This window comes from Embiotoca jacksoni, unplaced genomic scaffold (assembly GCF_022577435.1).
Source record: "Embiotoca jacksoni isolate LCO1_2020_lvr unplaced genomic scaffold, fEmbJac1.0.p SCAF_8, whole genome shotgun sequence".
NCBI classification, from domain to species: Eukaryota; Metazoa; Chordata; class Actinopteri; family Embiotocidae; genus Embiotoca; species Embiotoca jacksoni.
The window spans coordinates 14135975-14163355 of record NW_027185436.1 but is presented as its reverse complement, the minus strand read 5'-3'; the positions used below and the strand labels follow the sequence as shown (position 1 = coordinate 14163355).

At 39.1% G+C, this 27381-nt stretch overlaps 1 protein-coding gene across 2 annotated transcripts; it reads right to left on the bottom strand.

Moving 5' to 3' along the window:
- LOC138191950 (DNA repair protein XRCC4-like) lies at nt 1-27381 on the bottom strand. 2 transcript variants are annotated; one of them, XM_069139057.1, is made up of 9 exons: nt 27305-27379; nt 22312-22460; nt 21298-21485; nt 10797-10963; nt 10164-10328; nt 8648-8742; nt 3747-3879; nt 3114-3141; nt 1-1450 (listed from the first exon to the last, which is right to left on the bottom strand). In XM_069139057.1, the coding sequence occupies exons 2-7, from the start codon at nt 22448-22450 to the stop codon at nt 3755-3757; spliced, it is 879 nt and encodes a 292-aa protein (XP_068995158.1). In that variant the 5' UTR covers nt 22451-22460; nt 27305-27379; the 3' UTR covers nt 1-1450; nt 3114-3141; nt 3747-3754. The 2 variants fall into 2 exon arrangements, with proteins under 2 accessions (XP_068995158.1, XP_068995159.1); XM_069139058.1 differs by lacking the exon at nt 3114-3141 and having other exon boundaries at nt 27305-27381.

Genomic DNA, 27381 nt, shown 5'->3' with positions numbered 1-27381 from the left:
TTAATGTTTTTTTTAACAGAAAATTCTACATGTCATGTTTCCAGCACACCGAATAAAAATCAGGAAAAAAATTTTTCAGATCAATCAACAATTTATTTAATTTGTCTGATTACTCGATGCATAATTCACAAAATTTGAACAATCATACAGTTTGTTTGAAAGATAAGGTTATATGATTCAGAAAATGCACAAAAGGCCAAAATATTGCCAAGTCAAATGATGAACATGCTTTGTCTTTTGAAACATTTTGTAGTATAAGCTTTGCACATTTTGAAAAACAATAACAATAGTTCTTCATGTGTTTTTGAAACACTTCTGGGAAATACTCCTCCTCCAAAATACGACCCCATAGGGCTTTGGTGCATAGAATTTCTATTATTACGACCCACAGTTACATTTTAACATTAAGTGACCTCTAGCACTCATTTAATTGACAAGAATCTGCTTTTTTTTATTTAACAGCAAAGTTTCTGAATATTCTAAATTAAACCCATTTAAACTAATATTTTAGATTAAATCACTGAAATGCTCTCTCATTTTTCCCACTTTATTTCATCCTCCATAGCATGTTGTCATGCACTCATCTGTACATTTTCATTTGACAATCTTCTTTACTTGCCTTCGTAAAATACTTTATTGATGGGATGTATAGAGGAGAGTGTGACATTCCAGTGGATATTACTAAACCAGCAAGAACGTGTTGTGGGATTATCCTTGTGGCCACCTGTGGTCTTCAGCAGACATAAAGGTATCATCAAAATGATAAAAGACAGCGAGGAGGTCCAGAAGTCAAATAAAGGCCCTGAATAGGTCTTCATAGGTTCATTACTGACAGTGTGAAGACACACTGCGATGACCTCAGGACCTAAAGCTGGTAGTAGATTTAAAGGAAGAACAGTGAGAGACAACATAACCCTATTAACCCTTTCAAAAACACCCCTCAGGTAGTTTGGGCCACAGAACATCTCCAGAATAATAGGGTGGATGAAAACAAGGGAGCAGGTCAAATTATATTTCGCAAAATGCTTGTTTAGAGAGTGGAAATGAAAGAGATGGTGTACAGTTTATTTTCATAATGAAAAGAGGGTGGAAAACATCAGCAAGACATGATGAATAAGCAGCAACAAAGCAGCTTCGGCTCCGTGGTGGTGACACCCTGTTTTCTGGGTGTATCATGTTGTCCCTCAGTAGTTGTTACTCTTTTTTTTGGTCTCACACAGAGCTGAGGCTGACGGGCTTGGCAGAAAATTCAAGCTCAGGGCGAAGTCAGGCTCTTGAGAAATTGCTTGCATACTCCTGGTCCAGATTCTCTAACCATGGTCTCCAAGTCATTAGCAGCAGAATCATCGGTTCCTGAGGAAGCACTGGAGGGCGTTCAGTGCCTGTTATCACATGACCGCTAACGCATCTGGGCAAAGTCTTTACGGCAGCACAGAATGGAGCACGCAATCTGGAGAGTTTGGGAAAAGATGGCGTCATTAATGGCTTGTGTTTTGATTTATTAAATACGAGAGGCAAGCAGCAAGTCTCATGAGAGCTGTGGCAGGTAATTGTCGCAGTTAAAGCAAACCAGATGTAACATGCCCCGGCTTTATGAAATTTGCTTTCACAATCTGGGACAAAATCTGGCATCAAATCTGGGGACACCTCCAGGACACTGTTGCCTAGTTGTCACTGTTTGGTTGTGTCTCACGGTGAGGCATGACTGGCCAAATGTAGGTTGCTGCGTAGCTAGATAGGGATCAAGAAAACCTCTTCATTAAAAAAGGGCTTTAATCATTCTGATGATTAAACCTGAATGTGATCTATTCCTCAAACAGGAGGGTGGAGACAAGGCAAGTAGAAAGAGAAAAAAAGATGCGAAGGGAATAGAAAATAAAAAGGAGATCGGCGCAAATAAAACAAACATCACATTTGAATTTAATATTTTAACCCTCAATAAGGAGCAGTACTTTGGGAAATACTGTATAAAATATTGATATGAACCTAGGCTGAATAAATTTCCACGTATTCTGCCAAAGAAGCTCATGTTATTTGTTGAGAGAGAGCGAAAGAACAAAAAACAAATTAAATTTGATGCAAAGGTGAGGATGTAAATGAGAGAAGAAGTGTATGAATGGACCTCAAAAGCTATTGCTTTAATATTGCTCAGCTGAGCAGAGCAACACGAGACTCTGTGGTAATTTTCTGTGTTATTTATTTGCCAGCCAACACCCAAATATAAGCTGTGCATGGATGTTATGAGGCTGTTAGATGTTTTTTTTTTTTATTAAACTGCCACTACGACAAATGCAGCAGAGGTGATCAACTTATTAGATGAACCATACAGGATATTGATTAACAATGTGATTACAACTGAAAGCTGATATATGAATCTGAGAATGTAAAAGTTAAAACAAATATATATATATTTGTGCTTTTTTGGACGACAAATAAAATGCAAATTTTATTCATGTTGTTTTTCAGACTTTTTTTTTAAGCAGTAACCTAAAAACAAGAGGCAGTGTAAGTAAGAGCCCCTTTGTAGTCTTAAGCAGCAGCAGTCCAAGCATCTCTGCTTGTTTTATGGCAATGCGTCAGTATGAGAAAACAACGCAGCTGTTGAATATGAAAAGACTCCACGACATCGTATGTTGAGCCAGTTGTTCAGGAGACACCTCTGGTAATAGCAGAAACATATTCTAAATTTGACTTACAGAAGTTAAATACCCTACCCAGAATCTGTTTTTGATTTATGCTCAGAATTTAATTTTTTTTTTTAAAATTTTTTTTTTTAAATACGTCCCTTGCATTTAACCCTTCCTAGTTATTAGGTGGAGATGGCAACTATTCCTTAGCATCTGTAGACCAGCACTGCATCAAGACCAGTGCTGTGGTCAGAGGCAGGAGAAGGACTACTGCAAGTCTCTTCTAAAGAATGATAAGATAAAGAAAATATGTTAAATAATTATCCAGAAATGTTCAGGGCTCAGTGGACACTGTTGGATGATGGGAAGTGTACATGTGTGGGTTTTTCTTCAACACCATTGACGATGACAAAATAATGATTCAAGCTTCTTTAATAGGGAACACGGATGGAAGAGGGGATAAAAGAAAATCAGTAGAGCAGTTACCGCAGTGGTCTTTCAGAAGTTTGTAGGACTGCAGAAATTCGGAAAGAAAAAAAGTAAGGAATGAAATTTGAGGGAAACGAGGAAAATGTTTCCGAGAGCCGTAAAACTTGAAGCTGGAAAATATTTTCTTGTGTTGTTGTTAAAACCCTGTTTGAGGGTCACAAGGCACAGCTGATTCTTTAACTTGAGAAACAAATGGAGAGACTGTGGGTCACGTTGACACTATCTTAATATGGGCTACTTTAAAATCTGCATTTGTATGTGTGTGAGATATGGCACACTCTCACCTTGTCGTTGAGGCTTTGTACTAGGTAGTATCTTGGGAGTATGAGCAATGCGGTTAGTTGTATTAAGGTAGCGTTAGCATGGGATCCTGTAAGACTGCAAGGCATTTGATTGGTGAACATAAATTCTCACAGTAAGTCTGTTGACCCTAATGTTGTTGTTCTGCAATATTATGACACTATGTGTGTACTTTAAAGCATATTTTCTTGTTCATTTTCCAGTCAAACTCCTTCACTATATGTGACGAAATGCTCCAATAAATGACTTCAAGAACTTGTTATTAATCTTAGAGGAAGTGGTGGTTAGGAAAACTAGTGACACATTAGTAGCATTAGTTATCAAACTAACCTGCAATTTTATTGCCGTTCAGAAGATTCAGGGCTCGGGGTGCGAGGCAACCTACGCATCCGTCTCGGTTGTTCATCTTCATCATCAGAAAAAGTTCGGTCAATGGAGATGCCATGCCACTCCAGATTACGACCTACAGTACACACAATATAAACGGTTCAGATACGCATGCAGAGGCACAGGCAAACACACGGCTGTTCAGAAAACCAACTGTGGATCTTTTTACATCCTTACTGTGCGGTTGCCAGTAAATTTTAATTAGTGATGTCATGTACAGTGGGTACGGAAAGTATTCAGACCCCTTTACATTTTTCACTCTTTGTTTCATTGCAGCCATTTGCTAAAATCAAAAAAGTTCATTTTATTTCTCATTAATGTACACTCAGCACCCCATCTTGACAGAAAAAAACAGAAATGTAGAAATTTGTGCAAATTTATTAAAAAACAAAAACTGAAATATCACATGGTCATAAGTATTCAGACCCTTTGCTCAGTATTGAGTAGAAGCACCCTTTTGAGCTAGTACAGCCATGAGTCTTCTTGGGAATGATGCAACAAGCTTTTCACACCTGGATTTGGGGATCCTCTGCCATTCTTCCTTGCAGATCCTCTCCAGTTCCGTCAGGTTGGATGGTGAACGTTGGTGGACAGCCATTTTCAGGTCTCTCCAGAGATGCTCAATTGGGTTTAGGTCAGGGCTCTGGCTGGGCCAGTCAAGAATGGTCACAGAGTTCTTCCGAAGCCACTCCTTTGTTATTTTAGCTGTGTGCTTAGGGTCATTGTCTTGTTGGAAGGTGAACCTTCGGCCCAGTTTGAGGTCCAGAGCACTCTGGAAGAGGTTTTCTTCCAGGATATCTCTGTACTTGGCCGCATTCATCTTTCCTTCACTTGCAACCAGTCGTCCTGTCCCTGCAGCTGAAAAACACCCCCATAGCATGATGCTGCCACCACCATGTTTCACTGTTGGGATTGTATTGGGCAGGTGATGAGCAGTGCCTGGTTTTCTCCACACATACCGCTTAGAATTAACGCCAAAAAGTTCAATCTTGGTCTCATCAGACCAGAGAATCTTATTTCTCATAGTCTGGGAGTCCTTCATGTGTTTTTTGGCAAACTCTATGCGGGCTTTCATATGTCTTGCACTGAGGAGAGGCTTCCGTCGGGCCACTCTGCCATAAAGCCCCGACTGGTGGAGGGCTGCAGTGATAGTTGACTTTGTGGAACTTTCTCCCATCTCCCTACTGCATCTCTGGAGCTCAGCCACAGTGATCTTTGGGTTCTTCTTTACCTCTCTCACCAAGGCTCTTCTCCCACGATTGCTCAGTTTGGCTGGACGGCCAGGTCTAGGAAGAGTTCTGGTCGTCCCAAACTTCTTCCATTTAAGGATTATGGAGGCCACTGTGCTCTTAGGAACCTTGAGTGCTGCAGACATTATTTTGTAACCTTGGCCAGATCTGTGCCTTGCCACAATTCTGTCTCTGAGCTCCTTGGACAGTTCCTTCGACCTCATGATTCTCATTTGCTCTGACATGCACTGTGAGCTGTAAGGTCTTATATAGACAGGTGTGTGCCTTTCCTAATCAAGTCCAATCAGTTTAATTAAACACAGCTGGACTCCAATGAAGGAGTAGAACCATCTCAAGGAGGATCAGAAGAAATGGGCAGCATGTGAGTTAAATATGAGTGTCACAGCAAAGGGTCTGAATACTTATGACCATGTGATATTTCAGTTTTTCTTTTTTAATAAATTTGCACAAATTTCTACATTTCTGTTTTTTTCTGTCAAGATGGGGTGCTGAGTGTACATTAATGAGAAATAAAATGAACTTTTTTGATTTTAGCAAATGGCTGCAAGAGTGAAAAATTTAAAGGGGTCTGAATACTTTCCGTACCCACTGTATATCACTAATGACCTGAACTAGGGCACTTGATTTGGAAAATCATTCATATCTACTGTAAATCAAAGGTATTAGATTCTAATTGTAGGTTTTTCAATATTCTCCGACAGCAAGTTCCTCGACGGCCTCAAAAAATACCTCTGAGTGCCGACATGCTGATGTCTTGTCTTGTTCCAAATTCTGGAGATTTTTTTGGGTGGTTTCACTTGTAGAAGCCCAAATTCTTTATCTTCACCACTTGCACTGATTTTCCATCAGTGTCATTTTTGGCACATTTGTGGCCATTTCAGGACATATGACCTTTGCTATCCCCAGACAACTCCACACCTTGAGTCTTGTGACCTTTGTCGGTAATAGAGATCTGCATTCCACACAAGCCTGGTCACACTCAGATACAATCGTTTATATACAGGAAGACAAACACACCTGTTTACCCTTTGACACTGCTGCTAGCCGATTCACATTCAAAGATCAACAGATTGAGCAGATGAGTGAGGACAAAGAAATACTTAAACTGATTAAGAGATAAAACCTCAAATTAATGCTACTGCAGATACTCTATTCAGTTAAAAATAAAGAAGCATGAATGGAGTCTGGTATCAGAGATTGGTTTCTGTCATTTCCCATTACTCCTCTCCTTCTCAGAGACACTCTCATCCCTTAAATGACAGCCTTTTCTCCTCTCCTTTCCTTTCCTATCTGTACCTTTAATCTTCAAGTCAACCCTTTGTGAGTGATGCTTCCTATGTTGTCACTATCAGATGCTACATCTGGAGGGAACAGGTCAAACAGAGCCCCCAGTCCTGCTCACCGTGAAAACACAGCCTGAGGCTCAAAGGTCAACAGGGGCCACGCATGTCAAAGGAGAAATGGGTAGTCCACTATGTTCGTAAAGTTCTAAGTTAAACGAATGCAAATAAAACACCAGTCTGCTGTGGTGCGTCCAATCTGCGTCTAGATTTGTAGCAACTAAATGGGCGGTGACACACACCGAACACAGCAATGTCTGTGAGCTGTTAAGTTACTTGTGTGTTTACTGAATGTGTAAACACAAAAGTTTGTGGTGGCGCATACTGTATGTTTCATGTTTTCAGATTATCATATAGATAATTATGAATGGTTGCTGTGGTTACCAAACCAATGCTGCACAATGTAAACACAAAGGATTAACAATGCATTAGGTATTTATTACCATATTGCAGCCACGGACATGAATATATGGCGTGTTTCCACCACTGTGCTTTTGGCCAAGAGAGAAACGCCCAGACACTGATTTGTTGGACAGCTGAATGAGAATAAATACTACAACAATTCTGGAAACACACCCATGATGGTAAAAAGATCAGAATAAAGAGAGAATAAGGGGGAAAATTCATCAAGGCATAAAGATAAGTGCCCGCTGATTTCACTGACAAGCTGAAAACACAAGACAGCATTGTAAAAACCTTTTGGGCTACAAACTTCCAAGTGTGTGAGCCAAGGCCCATACAGAGTAATCTACAACCTCAATTCATCTTCACTGACGCCATGATGGGAGGGAGAGCACAGAGGAGAGTGTGTATGTCAGTGTGTGTGTGTGTGTGTGGGGGGGGGGGGGGGGGGGTGAAATAAGAGCCAAACAACACAACCTGCGAAAGTCACTACAACATCAGTGTGTTTTGCAACTGTGTTAATTATCTCCGGGTGGTTTGAGTTTGGCTCTGAAGACAAACGCGGCCATTGATAGAGCGATCAGTGGGTTATCCCAGCAGATTACGGTGCTGTCGTACAGGGGCTATGACTCAGCACATGTGACGTCACACTGACTCTGCATGATGCAGAAAGGGGGAGACCACCTCATGGCGGGCCGTGTTGAAGCAATCACAGCAGACTTCGCTCTGTGGGTTTACGACTCACTGACAAATGTTTCCCAGAACTCAGCAACCCGAGGGTATATTCTCCTCTTATGTGTGCTTTCAAGTTTACATCCGAACCCCCTGCTTACATATTAAATTACATTCAACTGTCAAGTTTATTGGGCAGTAAAAATCAGCTAAAGCTAAAACTTCAGAGTTTCTCTTTAAGTCTCCATCATTACCAAATCACATCATGACCTATGACGTAAGAAAGAGTGCCGGGAATGGGAGAAAATTTGCCATGTTCAATACTTGCACACCCTGTTCCACCAAGACATGGTGCTTGTACAAGGAGGTGGATACTAGAGCACATGGTCTTCATGGTGGGGCATTTCACAGTAAATTTTGATTAATATACCCCATGAGAAAGTCTAAAATGAGTTACATTGAGAGAAAGCACTCTGAGGACCCCAACTCTGTCTAGAGTTTTAAGTTATCGTTCAAAAATGCCGATACCTGTTCCTGAATAATTTATTCCAATACCACTTTTACAAAATTCATTTTAACAAAAAGAAAATTATGTTACACATTACAGTATAAACTAAGAATTTACTTGTAGACAAGTAGATGCTAATTGGGCAGCGGCGCACAGAGAAGCCTAGAGTCCCCAGTTTCTTGAGCTGCAGAAACTGGGGACTCAGACAGGTGTGTGGTCAAGAATAAGTTTGAGTGAAATAAGGATTTTTAATATAAGATTTCCCTGAGCTCTGGGAGTTTATTTACCTGAGCAGGCTGTCCAGGAAGAATTTATTTATCAGAAATGCTGTATTTGCTCACTGACAATGAGGAGATTTAGTCTTTAGATACAGAAATTTGACACCAAATGACAATGCATTATTTGATACAAGCATAAAACCAAATATTCAGTGTCATAGAAGAATCAAAGTTTGGCTCCCAGCCCAGAACGTACCCTTTATTATCCTTTGTTCATTTATTCCGAGCATAAGACATTTCAGTTTGATTTTTGTTATCACTACTTTGGCTGCATCCTATTCTGACAAATATTAATACTTCAATGTTTTTGTTGTTTATATTATTCATTTGTAATAGCTATTCATTCATTCAGCATTGACAGAAAAAGTACAAAAGTACACACATTAACACACACCTGGGATGATGATCGTTGACTCCTGAGATGGATGGATGCTCTGAACTGTCTCCTTTCTTCTGTCCTGACTGTCATCTTCATCCTGAGTTGCATCGCTGAAAGAATTACACACATTTTAGAGGAGATGGTGTTTCATGTACAAATATCTGTGTTTAGGAGACATGGAAAAATGAAAAATTTAACACGTGAATAGGCTTTAGAAAACACAGCATCTTGTTGTACTGTACTGGCAAAAGCTTTAGGTAATCATCTTTCAGTAGTGAGTGTTATTGACCACAAGGGACATTGGCAAAGCCAGACGAGCAGAACTTATGACTAAAACCTTCCATCCATACTCTGTGGCCAATAATGATGAAAGATACTGTATAACACAGTAAAAACAAACAAGTGAGGCAGCCTCTGTGTTTTGAGCCAAAGGTGTGACAGCACTGCGTTGACCTGCTGGGAAACAAATCTCACAAGCGTGCAGCTTAAGTAAAAACTAGAATACGTTGATTTATTCCATGATTAATACAAAAATCTAAATGAACTGCTACACAAATAAGTGCTTCAAGTTAAAACAAAATAAAAAACCCTTAGTGACACGCTATCAGTGCTGTAATTGACGAAGCCTGTGAAAACATAACATTGAACTGCTGAAGTATTTTTCATGGACTAAAGTGAACTTTATCCTAAGCATATATAACACAGCATATAGCATATGTGTCCCTTTAAAATTGTGCCAATGAAAAATGAAATGGCATGATAACTTGACCGAAACACTTCAGGTCCTAAAAAACCTTTAATTTAATATCCTCGGAGGAACAACCTGTTTTTGTGCAACACGTACCCACAAGATAAAAAGACTTAAGGTGCTACTCAACTGACTTGATCACTGATTAACAATTTATGTCAGTTTTTAAACGAAATTACATTTGTTAGATGGTTTCCACTTCTGAAATGTCAGAATTTTCTGCTTGTCCTTGTCTTATATTAAACTGAATGATCACATGATGACATCACCTTGGCTTCAAAGAAGTTCTGACGGACATTTTCAGTTTTCTGATCGTTTTATGGATCAAATAATGACTTGATTGATCGGAAATATAATTGTTAAATTAGCTCATATTTATAACTGTTGCAGCTCTATTTACTCTATTTTTTTTAATTTTAGCTTTTCTTGTGTTTTTCGCTTCATTTTAAACTTGACCTTGAGTAAAGAAATGTGCTTTTAAAGTTGCTTCATAATCCAAATCCATATGGATTGAATCGTAATTTAGTTAAACACACTGTGGGTTATGAATACTTTGCATTCATCCCCCAATGCAATGGACAAATCATTGCTGTAGCTAGCATCTCATCACATCCAGTTTCTGTAATGACCACATACATTCATAAATAGGGAAACCTTGTGTAGAAAAAAATGACAGATTAAAACATTCAAATGTCTCCTTCTTTAAATTAGCAAAGCTAGCCAGTTACAGTATGCCAGACAATCACAGAATCAGAGCAGCCCATACAAAAGCAGTCTGCAGACCTTCGTGCTGCCTCTTTAACTCTCTGCTGTTCATCTGTCTGATGGAGCTGACGGACAGTATCCTGCAGCTCTCTGATTTTGGCCTTCTTCTCATTCAGCACCATGACAAAACGAGAGTAGAGCTCCTTCTCCAATGTCTCCTTATCCTGAACCCGCTGCTGCAGCCTGGTGAAAAAACACAGACAGATAAAAACACGTGTTTTAAAACTGAGAAGGATTCTTGTTTGTCTGCGTTCTGACTAATTTTCAAAGAATGATGTTGATGCCTAGATTGCTTCTGGCCCTCTGGCAAACCTCTATTCATTGACAAATAAATTAACAATCAGATAAAGAATAACACAAAAATTGCTATTTGAATAGAAGTCAAGGGTCAGCCATCCACAAACGAAAGACATACAAGTGAATCATTTGATGTTACTTTCTGCAACTTGCAACACTGGGTGGAACCCATAATACTCTCAAAGGGGGACAGTGATGATGTCATACTGGGTAACTGCTGTGGATATAAACAACACATCTTAAAATGCAAAGGGAGCTTGCATGCAAACAAGACAATCAACGAATGAATGCCATTGCTGACCATCTCAAGAAAATTATATGAATCTGTTGGGGTATTTTCCTCCTCAACCTTACTCTCTGAGTATTTGCTGGTGATCCTGTTGGAGTCTATGGTTCTCTTCTAACAACCGGGAGTTTTCTGTCTCCAGATCTGTGTTGCGCTTTAGGGACTGGCCAATCATCTCCCGGGTCAGCTCTTGAGAGTCTGGAGATGGCTGGAGCTCCACAGAGCCCAAATGCACCTGAAGCAATGAGGGAAAGAAGAAATACAGATAAGGAAAACGAGAGGGCAAGATCAAATTTAAATTGACTTTTATGTTACAAATTGCAGGAAACACAGTTGTCTTTGCAGGTTAGCCGGCCTCATTATTCATGAACAGTCGGGGAGTTTAGTAATGTGGGACGAGCTCATTACTCAACTGTTCTTCCTCTGCATTGACAGGTTAAGATTTTCTCATGGTAAGCATAACCTCTGCGTGCCTCCCTTTGAGCATGCCCAACTGACAACGGGGCAGATTTAAGACTACATCTCTGAGCTGCCGCTGGAGTACCTGGGGGTCCTCTCGGAAAAAAAATAGGAGAAGTTTCCTCAGAAAAGCACATCAGCCATCATAATCCAGACATGTGGAACATAAATCACAATAGAAATAGTAAAAGGAAAGTAGAAAAGGTTTGATCCATATAGCCTCCAAAATCAGCTAAGAGTAAAAAATGAGTAAGCTTTTGCACCTTTTTGTCATTGCAACAAGTTCCGCAATACAGAGGTGCAACCAACATGACCTAACATTTTCTATGAAGTGGGAGACTTTTGTAATTTTAAGATGATGAGGTGTTTTCTGTCTGGGAGAAATACGATGAATTCATTGGTCACCAGTAAAGTACACAAGTGAGAACAAAGTTGCCTCGGTTGATTCTAGTCGGTGATTCCTTGGGATCACAGGCAGGCTTCAGCTGTAATGAAACATTCCTCATTTGGTTTGCATATTGGCACCAAGTCGCAGAGCAGGGCCGAGACATTGCAGTTGGCTAGAGAATAATGCAGAAATTTCAGACATTTAGTTGATGTGTAAGATTTTCCAAATTCCTCTGTAGACCTCCAATTGTAAATCAGATAAACTAACCTTGAATTGCAGCAAACAGCTGTAATTAAATATAGAATCGACTGAGGCATAGACATATTGTTTGACCGGCTATGTGTTAAATAGCAGCACTATCTTTGCTTGATGCCTTGGAGATTCTTTCAGTCACACCCTGAAGTACTGCTCATAACGCACTGAAAAACCAGAAGGTGATAAAGTGCTAAATCTTCACTGGGCCACGTTGAGGTCATAGACCCAGTGTAATAAAGCAGCCATCTTCAAAAGCTCTCATAAAATACTTTTTTCTGGGCTGATTCTGTCCTGGCAGGCCACACAGCTGTTTTTCTCTCTGCTAGTGAATCTGAACATGTTTCACTGGATGGACGTTGGCTTCACATTGCTCCCACAGATTCGCACCTTTAGCACCTCTGGCCTTTGACATCTTTTTATTCTTTAATCTTCTTTTTTCTCCCCTTTTCTCTCATTTAGTCTCTCATAATACCACCTTTTTTGCAATGTTTTGTGCAAGAAATACTCCTAATCATGAAACAAGCAGCAATGTTAGCTCTATTACACCAATTTATTTTTAACACTTGCAGTAAAGATTCAGTGTATAGGATTTCAGGGGATATAAAGGCAGGAATTGAATATAATGTCCAGAATTACCTTTTTAATAGTGTACCTGAAACAAAGAATTAGAATTAGAATGAGCCCATCATATTTACATAGAAAGAGGGCCCTCTTTACGGAGCACGCCATGTTGCACCGCTATGGGTATACAGTAACCCAGAAGGGATAAACCAAACACTGACTGTAGAGGGCCTTTTGCATTTTTTTGTGCCTTTGGATAACACTTTGAATCACCACTAAATGCCATGTTCCTTTGATTTAGCCAACCGCTAAAATCCTAATACCTGATAGCTTTATATTTGTCACCACCATCAGGATTTGAATTCATCATTAGTGACCAAGCACCTGCAAAAGGTACGCATATTATTCCCATTAGCCATAACTGTACTTTGTACATAGTAGCTTCTTTTAGCATTAACCATTGCTAAACATAATATCATATCATGTAAGAGTAACTGTAAGTTTATTAGCATGCTAAAGGTAGCATCTCTCTCAAAACACCACGGTCTCACAAAGCTGAGACTCTCTTTATTGTTTACATGTGGTTTTGTTGTTTTTTTTCTTTTAGGGCCTTGAACACTAATAACTATCAGTACGTTATCACCCTCTGAAATAAGCAAAAAAAAAATGTGGGATTAGCACAGGGATCAAGCACTAATGTACTTTTAGAGCAAATGACAACAACACGGAGCCAGTCATAAAAAAAAATACAGCTTATGAAAATCTATGCTGACAGAATTTATACATTTCTGCAGCTAGATTGTGCAACGATATTAACTGCATTCAGTATTATATGACAATATACTTGATACAGATTAAGAAATAATTCTGCAAAAATCTACTTGCACAAGTTTTCTAGAACATCTGCCCATTGCTGGTGCTCAGACTGAACGGAATCTGTGATTTGACAAAAGCCAGCTTAATGGGATGAGGACACAGTGGAGACCACCCGGGATCTAGGCAGGATGGAGTTCCCAACAACTCATAAAAGAGTGCCTCACCAGGTTGTCACATTGATCCAGTACAGGCTCTTCTTTACAGAGAATCATTGTGACAGTTAGTCATCAACAAGTTGAAACAGCTGTGAGACAGTGATTGTGAAAGATGGTCCATTATTAATATCCATTAAAGGTGGGTAATGTTTTTTTCAAATTTCTAGTGTAAGTTGTCATGTTCTCTTCCATTATATACTAAATTGTACAGTGCAGTAAGCTACTTATCGCCATCTCTATGAACACATGCAGATCTTTACAATTCAGGAAGAGTGATGATTGTGAAACCTTTCATCTTTCCTTAAACTTCCCTCCCACCTTCTTTTCAAACTCTGGCCCCTCTGACTTCTTGCTGTCTGTCAAGTCATTTGGCAATAAATCAGCCATGTGAGAATGCATAATGGGAAAGCTTTGAACTCTCTGACATGCTGAGTACAGTAATATTTCCAAATGTTAAAGAATGCTGTCCTATGTTTACTCTGCAAGCCCAAATCCATAATAATGACTGAGAAACTTTGACTTGAAGTTTTACCCACTGACACTGTTTAGGGCCATAAATCTACCTAACCAGCATGTTAACATGGCATCACTAGTTTAAAATAGAGACATCTAAACTTCTGGAGGCACAACCTTTGTTTTCTGGATTATCACTGGAAATTGAACAACACTGCTGTTTCTGCTGCTTTTTTATTAAATACTGAAGGTTGTGTTTATCTTTACATTCAGGTTTTCTGAGGAATCTTATTGTAGCAAACACATTACCCAAACTTGACCTTTGCTGCATGCAAAGAGGAAATATCATACTAAAATGGGTATAAATTTGGAAATGTATGCATAGGCATGCTAACATCTATATAGCAGTGACAGTAAGGAATCCTTTTTTTAAATGTTTAAAGTTAATTATTGAAGGCAAAAAAGGTTTAAAGGATTATTTATTTTCTTGAATTTCAGCTTCCCTCCTGACAAAGATAAAGTTAAAGGTCAGATTGCAGGCGGTTTCCAACCTCTGCCAGGGTGTGGGAGGTCAGACTATTTGTCTGTGGTGCACAACCCACTGCCACCTTTGTCTATTGTGGTATTCAACGAAAACAGCAATAAATGAAGGAAACTGTTCAGAGTAATTATCTTAGCCTCCAATTTATGACACAGGCTGGGCAAGTTTCTGATGATCAAGAGACCATTTCTGTTAAGACTATGGAAAGACAAACAATGATAAGACCACTAAAATAAGATGATCCGTTATCTCTGAGGTACAGTTCATGTCCCTGGAAACCTTGAAAAATCTCCTGTACATGAAACCCTCTACACACACATTTAGCTGAATACATTGATGTAAAATCTTCTTCCTGGGATACATTTGTACAAAATTATAACAGGGTCCAGTGTGTGTGGTCTAACTGTCAGTGTGTGTGTCTCCAGACAGCGAGTCAGACCATAAGGTCAAATGTTAACGTAGGTGGGGAGGACCAAGCCAAAACAACACAGTCCAAGTCAAAATTATACCACAATACTCTGTGGGCACAGAGGACACAAAGTTTTCCTTATCACAGCATCCAACGCACTACTGGAGACCTAAACCATCATTTAGACCCAAAAATCAGAGGATAATATTCCCTTTTAATCAAGACATCAATAATACAACTGAAATTGTTGTAATTTAAAGAATGAAAAAAAGAAATGCAAGTCATATTGATTTTGGTTATTTACTAACATAAAGTCCTTCCATGAGTTCAACTTTTAAGCTGAATATAGTGACCATGTTACTTTTTTCCAGTTTCAGTCTCAAAACAACTGTTGTGTCTAAGGGAACAGGGAAGTGAGTGGGTGAGCACAGTGTGCTTGATGACAAAGAAACTGTTCAAGGGTGGGCACGGGTGCTCATATGGGAAGCGTGGGCATCACAGTAGAGATCAGTTTGTCCCATCAGTCCCCTCATCCGCTATGCAGAGGCGTGAGTCCAGATACAGAGCAGGATGTGAGGGGCGACGGCAGTCAGTCTATCCCTGATAACACAAACTTTCACATAGGCAGCAAGCACGCTAAGGCACTGAACTAACTCCAGAGCAGATAGTGGGGTAAAGCACTAAATTTTCACTGCTATCGCCCAAGAAGACCGGCATCAGAGATGTTTGTAGCAAGGCAGGAATACATTATTAAGATTTACTCATGTTAATGTAAATAAAGATGAACTTCAACTGAAAAACAACAGTGAGGTGGAACGTGCTTGGTGGTGACAACAGGAGAGCTACATTGGTGGATCAGACTCTTCAGTGTGCTTAGTATACAAATCTGGCTTCCAGCTGTGCTACAATTGCCCAACCACTAATAGTTAAAACTTCAATAGAATTGCAAAAGTTAAACATGTAACCAATTTGTTCTCATTTTTGTGTTTGGAAGATTGCTGATTTTTTTGGTTTGTTTTTTGAAACCACAATAAAAGCATTTGAGCCATTTAAAGGAATTGAAAATGTTAATTTTCAACAAGGGATTTAGTACACATTTCTTACTAAATCAGTGATAATGTCTATCCAAACATGGCCATTGTCAACATTAAATATAGTAATGTATTGCTGTGGCAAGCAGCACAATGGACACTCAAATGTTTGATCAGTTATTCGGAGGCTTCCTGTAATTCTCTGAAATTCGTCATTTACAGTCTTGCTCTAATTTCAGACAAACTTCGATGCAGAGGGATTTGATATACTAGTCTTGACAGTTGTGGTGATCGAAGCCACAGGATTCAAGATAAGTCTAAGTGGATGAATGTGACACTGATTGTTCGATGTTTTATGTTTGTGAAACAGATGTTGTGTTATAGTTCACTGGGGACTCCAGCTGCGCAGCGTGACGCCAGCAACAAATTTCACTGGCACAGTCCACATTCTCTTAATCTCACTAAATCATCCCAAATTCTGATGAGTGAAATTACACAATATGAAAACTTGTGAGTGTGTTTGTACATTCACAGCCTGAATTTGTCAACATTATTTAGAAAGAGCAATATTTGTAAATCAAGTGCATGATCGTTTTATAGGAGCTGGGTGTGAACAACTGAATATAAAACAATCTGAAAGTCGACAGAATGAGGAAGGATTTGGTATAATGGGCCAAAAGTAAAAACTTTAAAGATGAGGGGGTAACAATAACAGGTGGCGTACTTCGTTCCTACAGCTGTCTAGCCACTTTTAAGCAACTTCTATGTGGTTATTTGTTGGCTCAGATTTTTTTGTAGTTTGTAGTTGTTGTTTTTTTAAATTAGCTCTCTTTACTTTTGTGTCTCAGATCAAACATCATCAAGCCATGTAAGACAAACCTCCCTGGCTTTAAATGAGAATGTCCAGTTCATTGTGCATATACTGGAATTTACCATAGAAACATGTTGTCAAAGAACAAGAAAAACTGCAAACTGGAGATAAATGATAAAACATTATTTCATCCAGGTTTCCTTTCAATTTTACAAAGGAGAAGTATTCCCAGTGCCTCAGTGCCTCAGCCCTCTGTCGCTCTCCCCAAGGACTCTGGTGCAGTTCTCCCGAGGAGCACGACATCTGCCGTCAGCAGAGGACCAGCGGGTTGCCCTTTGGAGACAGAACAGCAAATAGTAACGCCCTCTCGCTTAAATGGCCAATGATTAACCAAAAGTCTCCATCACTGCCAAGATTTTCTGAAGCCTGAATACCGAGCCAAGAGAAGGTGCTGAAGTCTAGAGTTCTCCATGAATAACAATATGCTGAAGAGTTATTAAGGATTTTTGTCCATTGACACAAAGAAAAAAACAAAAAAGAACAAATGCCTGCCCAAGCTTTATTAAATTGCAAAAATGATATTTCACATGTGAAATGAGTTTTTCCATCCGGCAACTAACATCTTTATCAGCTAATCATATCAATGCTACTGGCATGGCTGAAAGCCTTCAAGGAACCTACAGTATAACACAAACTCTCTCCTTTTCAATTCTTCATCATTTGTATTTTTGTGCCAAAAACCGCCACATGCCTTCATGTGGAGGCTTTTTAATGACATTAGTTGTTTGAAAAATCTGCACTTTCAAAAGAGAGGTTATAAGGAGACCATCCAAAAGAATTAAGTACCAGAGCACAAAAATGTAATCAACTTATAATTAGGCCTCCATATAACAAAACAACAACACTAAACTGAAAAAATATAAAGTTCATGTTTGGGTCATAAACACTGCAAAGTCCTTAATTTGCAGGAACATAAAGGTTCTGTTCTGGAAAGTACTGGATTTTTTTTCTTCCACCAATGACAGATTGGTACTTAAGTAGACATTAAGGAGGAGATAATGTCTGACTTGCTCATGTTAAACACCTGCTTAGTAGCAGTTTAACGACAAACACTCAATTACATTCATCATTTACAACTTCTGGGGTCATTTTCATAAAATATTAATGTCAGGTTAAGTTCAACACCTGTTTTGTGTCTGCCCTCTTTTCTTCTATTCCCAACGAATTTTTTGGCCATTTCTGCACCCTCAAATTATCTGGCTAGGGAAATATGTTCCACTTTTAAACCTCTGACATGTTTAAAAAAGAAGGCAAACGAGGGAGAGGGGAAAAAAGAAGAGAAGCAGGTGTTAGACGAGAGTGGTAGTTTGTACTTAATGCAAATATTCCCACGTGGATTTTGAGATTGTTGTCTACCACACACATTCTGCACACAGACATGATTACTGTCTGCAGCAACGTGGATTACATTTTTAAATAGCACACACAGAGCTGCACAGATTTGGGACAGTGTCAATCATTTTGTGTGGTCCAGTTGCTCCTTTTAGAAACAACTTTTCCAACAAAAGAACGTCCACCTACACAAGCAAGAGAGTTCATTTATGTCCTGTCAAAGTTAGTGGAAATGTTTAATGTAGGTACGGCATTGTGAAATAATGACTGCTGTGTACGTGTTGACAGATAAGTTTCAGTGATTTAATGACGTGTTCAGGAGCATTTTTGATACAAAGCACAATGTGTTACAATAATTTCAAAAAAATAATTGTAAACTAATGTAAACATTAATAATCGATTGCCTTAAGTGAAGTTACAGCTGTTATATCCACAAGGGTGTCCTAAAGCTCCAGTAGTAACACTTGTCAATCATTCTTAATTTCATTTTGCATAAAAAACTAAACTGCATTTTGGCAAATCTTGTACACCTGTATGTGTTTGAGTCCGCATCGACGAAACAATAGTTTTATTTTAAATATCCTTTTTTTTCTATTCTTGATATTAAAATGACATTAATGAACTATGGGATACTGTCACATACAGTAGAAGTAACAGTTTTGTCTAGTGTGGAAGCCAGATGGCCAAAAGTATATCTGCACATGCCTGGACATGGACATGTGCACACTTAGGCACAGTTGTACACTCGCCTAACATTCGTAGAGAGACAGAAAGCCAGCGGGAGTTAGACAATGAAAAGAAAAAGGGTCTATCAACTGTTGTATAAATTGTTAGATGGGGATGGCCCTGTCCATAAATCAAGATTTTATGGTCTCTACAGTCTTTCTAACCTCCTGGCCTTCTTCCTCTGGTCTCCTATGCCAGCAGTCACTCGACCCAAAATGACCTGCTCCCTGGAGGCCGTAGCACCCTCTCACAGTTTGGAAGTATAATATCAAAATCCACAGAAAGCATCATGACCTGTACTTCATCAAATGTGTCACTCACTGAAAACGGTGTCAGAACCACCTGAGAGCAGTATATTAGAAAATCTATCTGAACATTTTCAGTATTTACTGGTGACTGTTGTATAAATTTATCAAAAATCTGAGTCTTTAGATTAATTCAAGCCCACACCAACTTTGAATGTAACAAACTTTCAGACAACAAACTTTTTTTTTATTAGGAGCTGTGGCCATCAAACCACTACCTTTTACTGTTGCTCTTAAAAGACTGGTAACAAACTGAATGATTACTATCTGTGCCTGAAGGCAACCAAGCTATCTAATTTTGCCGTAATGTGGGGAGACAATAACCCTTATCTTTTAAACAGCCCCCCGTAAAAAAAAAAATTAACTTCCTGTCTATTTTGTTGTGTGTTCTTAGATGCATTTATCCTCAGGGAGCAGTGACAACAGAAATGTGCATGATGCTGTGGAATTCAAAGATGATGTACTGATAGAGCCGCATAATTAAAAATGTCATCTTTCCAACACTGATCTTCAAACAGATTCTTTACCATTAACTACACCTCTTTAACTACCCACCTCAGGCTGATACGTGCTGGATGATTCATTACTATACTGTGCGTATGACGTTTCCCTGGATGAGTACAGATGGTGCCAATGATGCAAAGCACACAAATCCAGTTGCAGCAAATATCACCCATCAGCAGAGTCTCAATGCCAGAAGTTTCAGTGCTAAAGATTCAGTCCAACCTGATGCCATATCTCGGCAAAGGAAAGTTTAACAATCACAATATCGATGTGTTCCATCTACAATCAGGGGAAGTCATAACAGCATCAATTTTGACTCTTATGCAGGCAATATGTCAATGTGTGTCACTCTTTAGTGGTTGACCAAAAAAACAACCACTACATTAAAACCTGGATGGAAATGAATGAGTGGGCGTGCATTGTCAGTCAGCATGGGAAATAGATCCACTGGCTTTAAAATGCCGTAGCAGTGCAGTGGTCCAACACCATGACACGGGACTTGAACAACACTGAAAAGTTATCACATTCATTTTATCTTTAATAGTAGAGAAATCAGTTTTCTTAATTTACTAAATAAGCTACTGGGAGTATGCACTTGCACATATTTGATTGGCCAAAACACTAACTTGTCATTTTGTATTTGTTACAACAAAAAGTTGAGCTGCTATAGGTTTAATTTGGTCAGGCAAACAAGCATTTTTGGCGAGAGTCTCACTATAACAAAGAAGAAGGATGTGCTTTTTTCTTCAGTGCAGTTCTGTTTTGACACAGAACAGAACTCCAGCTTCTGTTTGTTAATCAGGTTCTTCAGGTTTTCACTGAGTTTTGTTGTCATTACTGCATTCAACAATGTTTGATTTTGCAGCGGCCTTTTTGCAATTTGTGGCTTGTTCCTTTAGTGTTTAATAGCCAGTCAAAGTGATTGATACAAAGATGGAGAGTTGACTGATTTTACAGTTTTTGTAATAAAAGCTGCTAAAAAAAACAACAACACCAGTGCAGATGCCTTTTTGCAATTTGCAGTTTTGTGTGATTTTTTTATTTGATTTTGTGGTAAAAGTGTGGGAACTGCAAGAAAAGGAACTACAACGCAATGATTCATATGTAATCACTTCCATGTAACCTTAGATAATAAGCATACTACATATCCTAGAAATAGCTAGAAATAGTTTTACTCATCATTTTTCATTTTCTAAAGCGAAAGAACCCTGGGCTCAAAAATCACACAAAAAGTTCTGAGTCATAAAATGACATAGCTTTACAGAACTGAGTGTGACTACAATATAGAATGCATAATTCATTAAGTAAACAATCTTCATTCACAAAAACAAAGTACAATCTCATACAACTACGACAGTGTATGAAGCTACAACTCATGACTGACGCAGGGAAGTGTGACGACTGGTAGCCTCGTCTCATACCACATTTTCCCATAAACCCTGAGACTTCCAGTATTGCCATTTTTTTTCTAGCCAAGCAACATGTGTTTTGTTTCAATGATGATGAGTGGTTAAAGAGTTCTGCTGACTATAAATTTGAGTGTGGTTGAATTATGATTGCAAGTTTGCGATTTCCTCGACGGACTGGTTAGGTTTTGTCAGCTGGTCCATATTCTATTGCTAGTAAATACTGGTAAGAGTAAAAGGTTTGATACTGTTAATTATCGGTATGAGAAAAAAAATCGAAACAAAGCTTTTGCTCACCGAAATGTTGGTGCCGATCTTCTGATATGAGAGGCGACAGTGATCTGGACTGAGATGAAAAGAATACACCTCTTTGTCACCTCGCCTTTCTCCTCCACTTTTTGTTAGTGCTTGAAGAAGATCCTCTACATATCTCTCCTTTGTGACTCCCATGTCGTTGGCTTCTCTTGACACCTCATCTTCTGAAACTGACAAAACAAGGGCCTTGATCAAACAACTGATGTTGGTTTAAAGGCATTTTTGCATAATTTCAAAGCTCAACAGTTGAGAGAGAAACTGGACAGAGAGCAAAGAGATGGTAGCAGATTGCAGAAGACCACTATAAACATGAATTATGTAGTAACACATGAATGCATGTGAAAGCGGATTTAAAAGGAAGCATGCGGAGAAACCAAGGGGAATGTCATCAGCTGTTCCACAGCTGCTCACACGGGTTTGAAGGTCCCAATTAACACATCAAACACAGAAGCACTGACGACCCAGAAGCCTGCACATAGCTGTCACAACCCCATCTCCACCTGTCAACTGTGCAGATGGACAGCAATGGAAAACTAGGGAGCAGTTATGTTCCAGGTGTCCTTCCAGAGAATATGTATTCATGTACATATGTAGCCATAGAGACACACACACACACACACACACACACACACACACACACACACACACACAGCACTGATGGGGCATATACAAAGACTAGCCTTGTAGAATTTAATCTTCTTTATACACCTGTAAGCTGCAGCATAGGAGTGAAGGGGGATGGTGAAACAAGGTCACTGCTGTCCCACTGGTTAAAGGACCTACAATTACAACATTATGAGATGAGGGTCAGCCAGGTGCCTACACAGTTTGGACAGCCTGGTGAAGGGTATACCGGGTGATAACTCGGTCTAGCCAACGGTCAAAAGATGCAAGTCTGCAGTAAACATAAACTTTAAACTGTGAGTCAATTACAACTTAATGAGGCTGTTGTGATTTGAATAATTTGAGTTCTGTTTCCACAGCTGAAATCTTTACCTTCTCCAATCCACGCTGAGCTGCCATCAGTGAGAGCTAATGTGAACCCAGCGCCCAGGTCTATGGTCCAGTCCACTCGCAGGAAGTAGGGGGTTCCTGGATCAGTACTTAGAGTAATCTGGCGAAGTGTACCACTCATGTCTCTAAACCTGCGGAAAATCAAAGACAGTTATTCAGAAACTCTTAACAAGATGCCATTATGGTAACTTTTTCCACCAACAAGCTCCCTGCACTGTCTTTAGGATATGTTTTTAAGCCTGCTGTTAGTATTTGGTCCTCGGACCTCCTTCGAAGGCTGCCCTAATCAATCCATTTGGATGATTCAAGGTTGTGTTAATCGTCCAGTTGATTCAATGTGTTTCATTGTTTCACTTCTTGGATTTGGTAATAAAAGTTCCTGTGTGTGTCTTCAATGAGGGTCTCACTGAGTCAGAGGGACCACACAGAGATTAACAGGTTTTGGCAGGTTTTTGTGTGGGAGTGCGGGATTCCTACCACCACCAAGGTAATTACATGCTGTTAAAGATAAATAGAGGAATATTACTGGAAAGGCCTTGTTGTCTGATTTTATTCAGTGTGCATATTTATCCAAATATATGCCATACATAATTTTTGTAAAATAAATCTTTAATATCTCGGCCTCACACAGCCAAACTACATCTCATGAGTTTGAACAAGATTTAAGTCTGGAGATATCCTCTTTAGAACGGACGAAGCTTTATTCAGCTCTTTAAACTCAGAAAACGTTGTAATAACCATTAAAATGCATGCTACATTGTAGAAAGAAATTAACCATCATTCTCATACTGCATAGATTATTTCTAATCTCAGTTATTAAGAAATTGATGAATAGTTTAGGAGAATAAATATGAATGGCTAATTTATCCATACCTATGCCAGACCACAACAGCTAAAGCAAAATCTTTGGAATCCATTCACTTAGAGTTACTTTATGCTGTGAAATTAAATCATTATTTTCCAATCGTACACCGCTTAATGAGGATTCTGAGCAACAATGTTTGGTAAAGCCACCTTGCCCTCTGGTTAATCTCCTCGGTGACTGATTCACTGCTACAGTTATATTCCAGTGTAGTGCCAGAGACAGCCTATGTTCAATAGATGAATTATAAAAATAGTTGACATAAGAATTGCATCCATGATCCATGGCATTGCTCAGAAAAAGTTCTTTTCGTTGATCATTTGTGCATCGTCTTTCTTCTGAAATTGCTTGAGAAACTTTTACTTGATTATGGATGTCCAGGCCAGAACATGTGATTACTGCTTCCACGTGAAGTGAGAGGTGAGTTGAACAGCTTCCCTACTTAAATACAGGGCAAAGTGTGTGGAGATGGAGGGAAAAGTACAGCTAAATTGGCAGTTAGCCAAGCTGGACATGTTTAAAAATAAAATTAAAATGAGCGCTTTTGGACACTGTGCTGTAAATTATGATGTGACAGCATGTTTTTTCGTTTTTGTATTCTTTCTGTGACACCCCCGTCATATACACTGACAGAGCAGCTGGTCAAGGTTATTCAAAATGAGACGTACAGCAGAGATCTGACAGAGAAATACACACACACACACACACACACACACATACCACATGCACAAAGAACCGTTGCAACAGATTAACTTTGACCCTTTGTGCTTCAAGAAGGGGTGTGGCTGGACGAAGGGGGCGAACAAGATGAGGGAGCTGAAGGCATCAATTTCAACCTCATAAAGTAAACCCAGCTACTCATTAGTTACTGTAACATCTGTTGTCCAGGAACGATGACCCCGTGGTAATGACAGAAGGACACTTCAATTAAATAAACAGCACTGTCTGTCAGGAATGGAGAGCTGCGCAAAACCATCAAAGCTAATCCGGAAGTCCTACTGTTGGCATCTGTTCAGTCGCTTGACCACCAAATACAAACGCTTAAATCATCAACCAAAGCTCCCAGATGTGACACAGCCTTTGTCCTCTTTTCTTACTTCTCCTGCAATTTTTTTGCTCAACCTTTTTATTGTTATTTCTTCTGCATTGTGTCATATTCAAACTGCAAAACAGTTCTGTATAGAGAAAGTACTGGACAAATGAGTCACAAAGACACTCTCTAATTATGCATTTTGTGTCTTAAATGAGGCGTTCATATAGAGTAAAAATAGCAAAGGTAGTTAACTGCCTGTGTAATGGGCCCTGCCAATTAAGTCCTCTCACTGTCCTTTCACTAGACTTTCCCCTCTCATGGTTTTCCCCAATACAATAGTTTCAGGATGAAAAGAAAAACTCTTTGGCAGCAAGTTCACTGTTATTATGACCAGTGATTAAAGCAGAGCTGCCCTAAACAGCAGCAGGTGGGGACATAGTCTGTTATTCATTATTCTTTCCAGGTATTGGACATCTTTAGCCATAGAAACCGTAACAGGAAATATAAAAAAGTATGTATTACATGTCCAAAGATCTGTCTGAAGTGGTGTACACATACTGACATACATGTCAGAGGCAGAATTAGTTTAGTGTCACCATAATCTGACTGATGCAGCTGGACTGCAGGTTTAATAAACGGTCATTATTGAACCATAGACTGCACTTATATTATTGCTGTTTGCAGAGCAGAGTGTGATGTAGTGGTGATGGGTCAGGGTCAAGTATGACAGGCTGTACAACATGATGTGCCTTCGCTTACATACAGAAACTGAACTCACTTGTGTTTCTCTTATAGATTGAAAGATTACGAGTCACCACAGGGTAGCAAAATAAATTTGACATTGGTGACAATAATTTTTGGACCAACAGTACAGTTCAAAAGTATAAGGCACTTTAGAAGTTTGGATTCATAAAGCGCTGCATCTTCAGTGACAAGAAGAACAAGGAGTACTGCAACCTTGAGTACCACATCAAGGAATCATTCTGGGATTACATGAAGAGAAAGAAGAAGCTCAGACACCCTGAATACAAGAAGAACTGAGACCAGTTCTCCACAATGCTGGATAACCTTCCAGCAAAGTACTTTGAAAAGGTGTGTGCACGTGTACAATGAAGAACTGGCGCTGTTTTAAAGATAAAGGAAGTATCACACCAAAAATGGATTTAAATTTAGTTTTTTGAAAGCATATCACGTTACTTTTAGTGTAATACTAAATATCTGAATATGTATCTCTTTAGTAGACTATGTGGTCAACGCAGCATAAACTACTGCAATGCATATGTCTCTTTTTAAAGTGAACATACTTGACATACATAATCTGGAAAAATCTTCATTCTACTGCTACTTTTGATGCCACTTAAAACACTGAGTCCAAAATGAAGGGAGAATATAAGATGAATAATTAACACACCGCTGCTGGCAGCAGTCCTGTAAACCAGCCTGATAGGGTCCATGTTCACAGAGAATGAATGCAGTATAGGGTCATATATTTTTATAATTACATTTTTACTGAACTCACACGAGGAATGAATATAACCTCAATCAACAGCACATTTTTAGAATAGTAACTGCACCACAGGACGTTTCCAAAGAACAAAACGGAACGAGCCACAGCCAAACAGAAATTACACCGTCAGCTCTGCATTAAAATGATTCATTTAGCCAACCTGGAATCATTTCCACACCTCCAATATTCACGTAGGAATGTGTTTTGAAAACCTGAGTCACGCGCACATAATTCTCATTGAAGATTAGAGACCCCAATCCAACACGCTAGTGGTGTTGGGAGCTAACTTTCATTTTCATCATGCTCTGCAGTCAACAGAAGTCATATTCTGTTTGAGTCAAAACTACATAGAAACCATGTGACCATTGTTGCAGTATCACCTTCCCAACGATCAAAACTACAAACATCTACACAAATTTGAAACAAGTTGACTCTTTGGATCAAACTATGAATGTTAAACAAAGTTTATCCTCATGTTGTCTTTCAAAGAGAAAAAAGTGGACATACTGAGGCTGGAGCAAGCCTTGATTTAACTGCACTAATCAGGCATGCATGTATTGTATTGTGGCCAAAATTGGTCAATGCATTGTAGACTATAAAAGTGAATCATGTTAAGAGGAACGTGAGCCTGTTATTTGTCTGACTGTGATTCTTAGAAACCAGCTTCTCTAAGTGAAGGAAGACTTGGTTAATTTTTACAGCAAGTTTTCATTTGGACTCTTGCAGTAAAATATGCAAAACATTATTTATGTGTGGTTTACGATCTGACAGATTTCTCCTTTACATGAAGGGCTCTAAAGGAGTGCCTGGGAAGGAAGGGTCGAGAGGGATTCATGAAACATGGTTTAAATGCAATCAAGATGCTTTCGTGGCTGGTTGGAGGGAGGAGACTTCATTGTGAAAATGTTGACAGACAGTGGACCACAAAAAATGTGTTCTTACATCACTAACAGACAATAGGATTGTCTAAGCTATCAATCAAAAGCTTTCTATAACTAATACTGAAATTTATTTTTGTGACTGATTACTTGAGAAGTCTACAAAATGTAAAAGTAAATACAGTCAAATATCCATTTAAAGTTGCTGTGACCAAAGTGATGATGAAATATCCGTCTCATCTCAATTGAAATGCAGTGACAAATTCAAGAAAGTAATATCATCTTAGAAGCTGTAACCATGAAATCTCTTCACATATTTATAAATGGCATAATACGTTCCTGATGCACGACTATTAGTTTCGGGGTACTAAATGTTTTGAAATATTCATGTTCACTTCTCTCACTTCCTCTTAATGCATTAGATTTAAATATTTTGCACAGCCTCATACACTAATCTAATATTAAGAAAATGTGTTCTGGAAGTTCTTTTGAACAGGATTATAACTAAGCTTGTCCTTGCACCGTGGCAGAGCAAAGCGCAGTAATAGTATCCGTGTAAACAATGCAATGGCAGGGCGCTTCCACGTGCAACAGACTCGCACTCCTTCAGTTTTACGGTGGTTTTCTCGGTCAGAATGAATTTGCCGTGTGGGCATAACACCAGATATCATTTTTTTTTTCTACAGAAAACTTACGGTGTCGTCTTGACTAAATACTGCAGAATCCAAGCGAAGCAAATTTTGTACGCAACTGAAAGCGCTGCCGCTTTTCC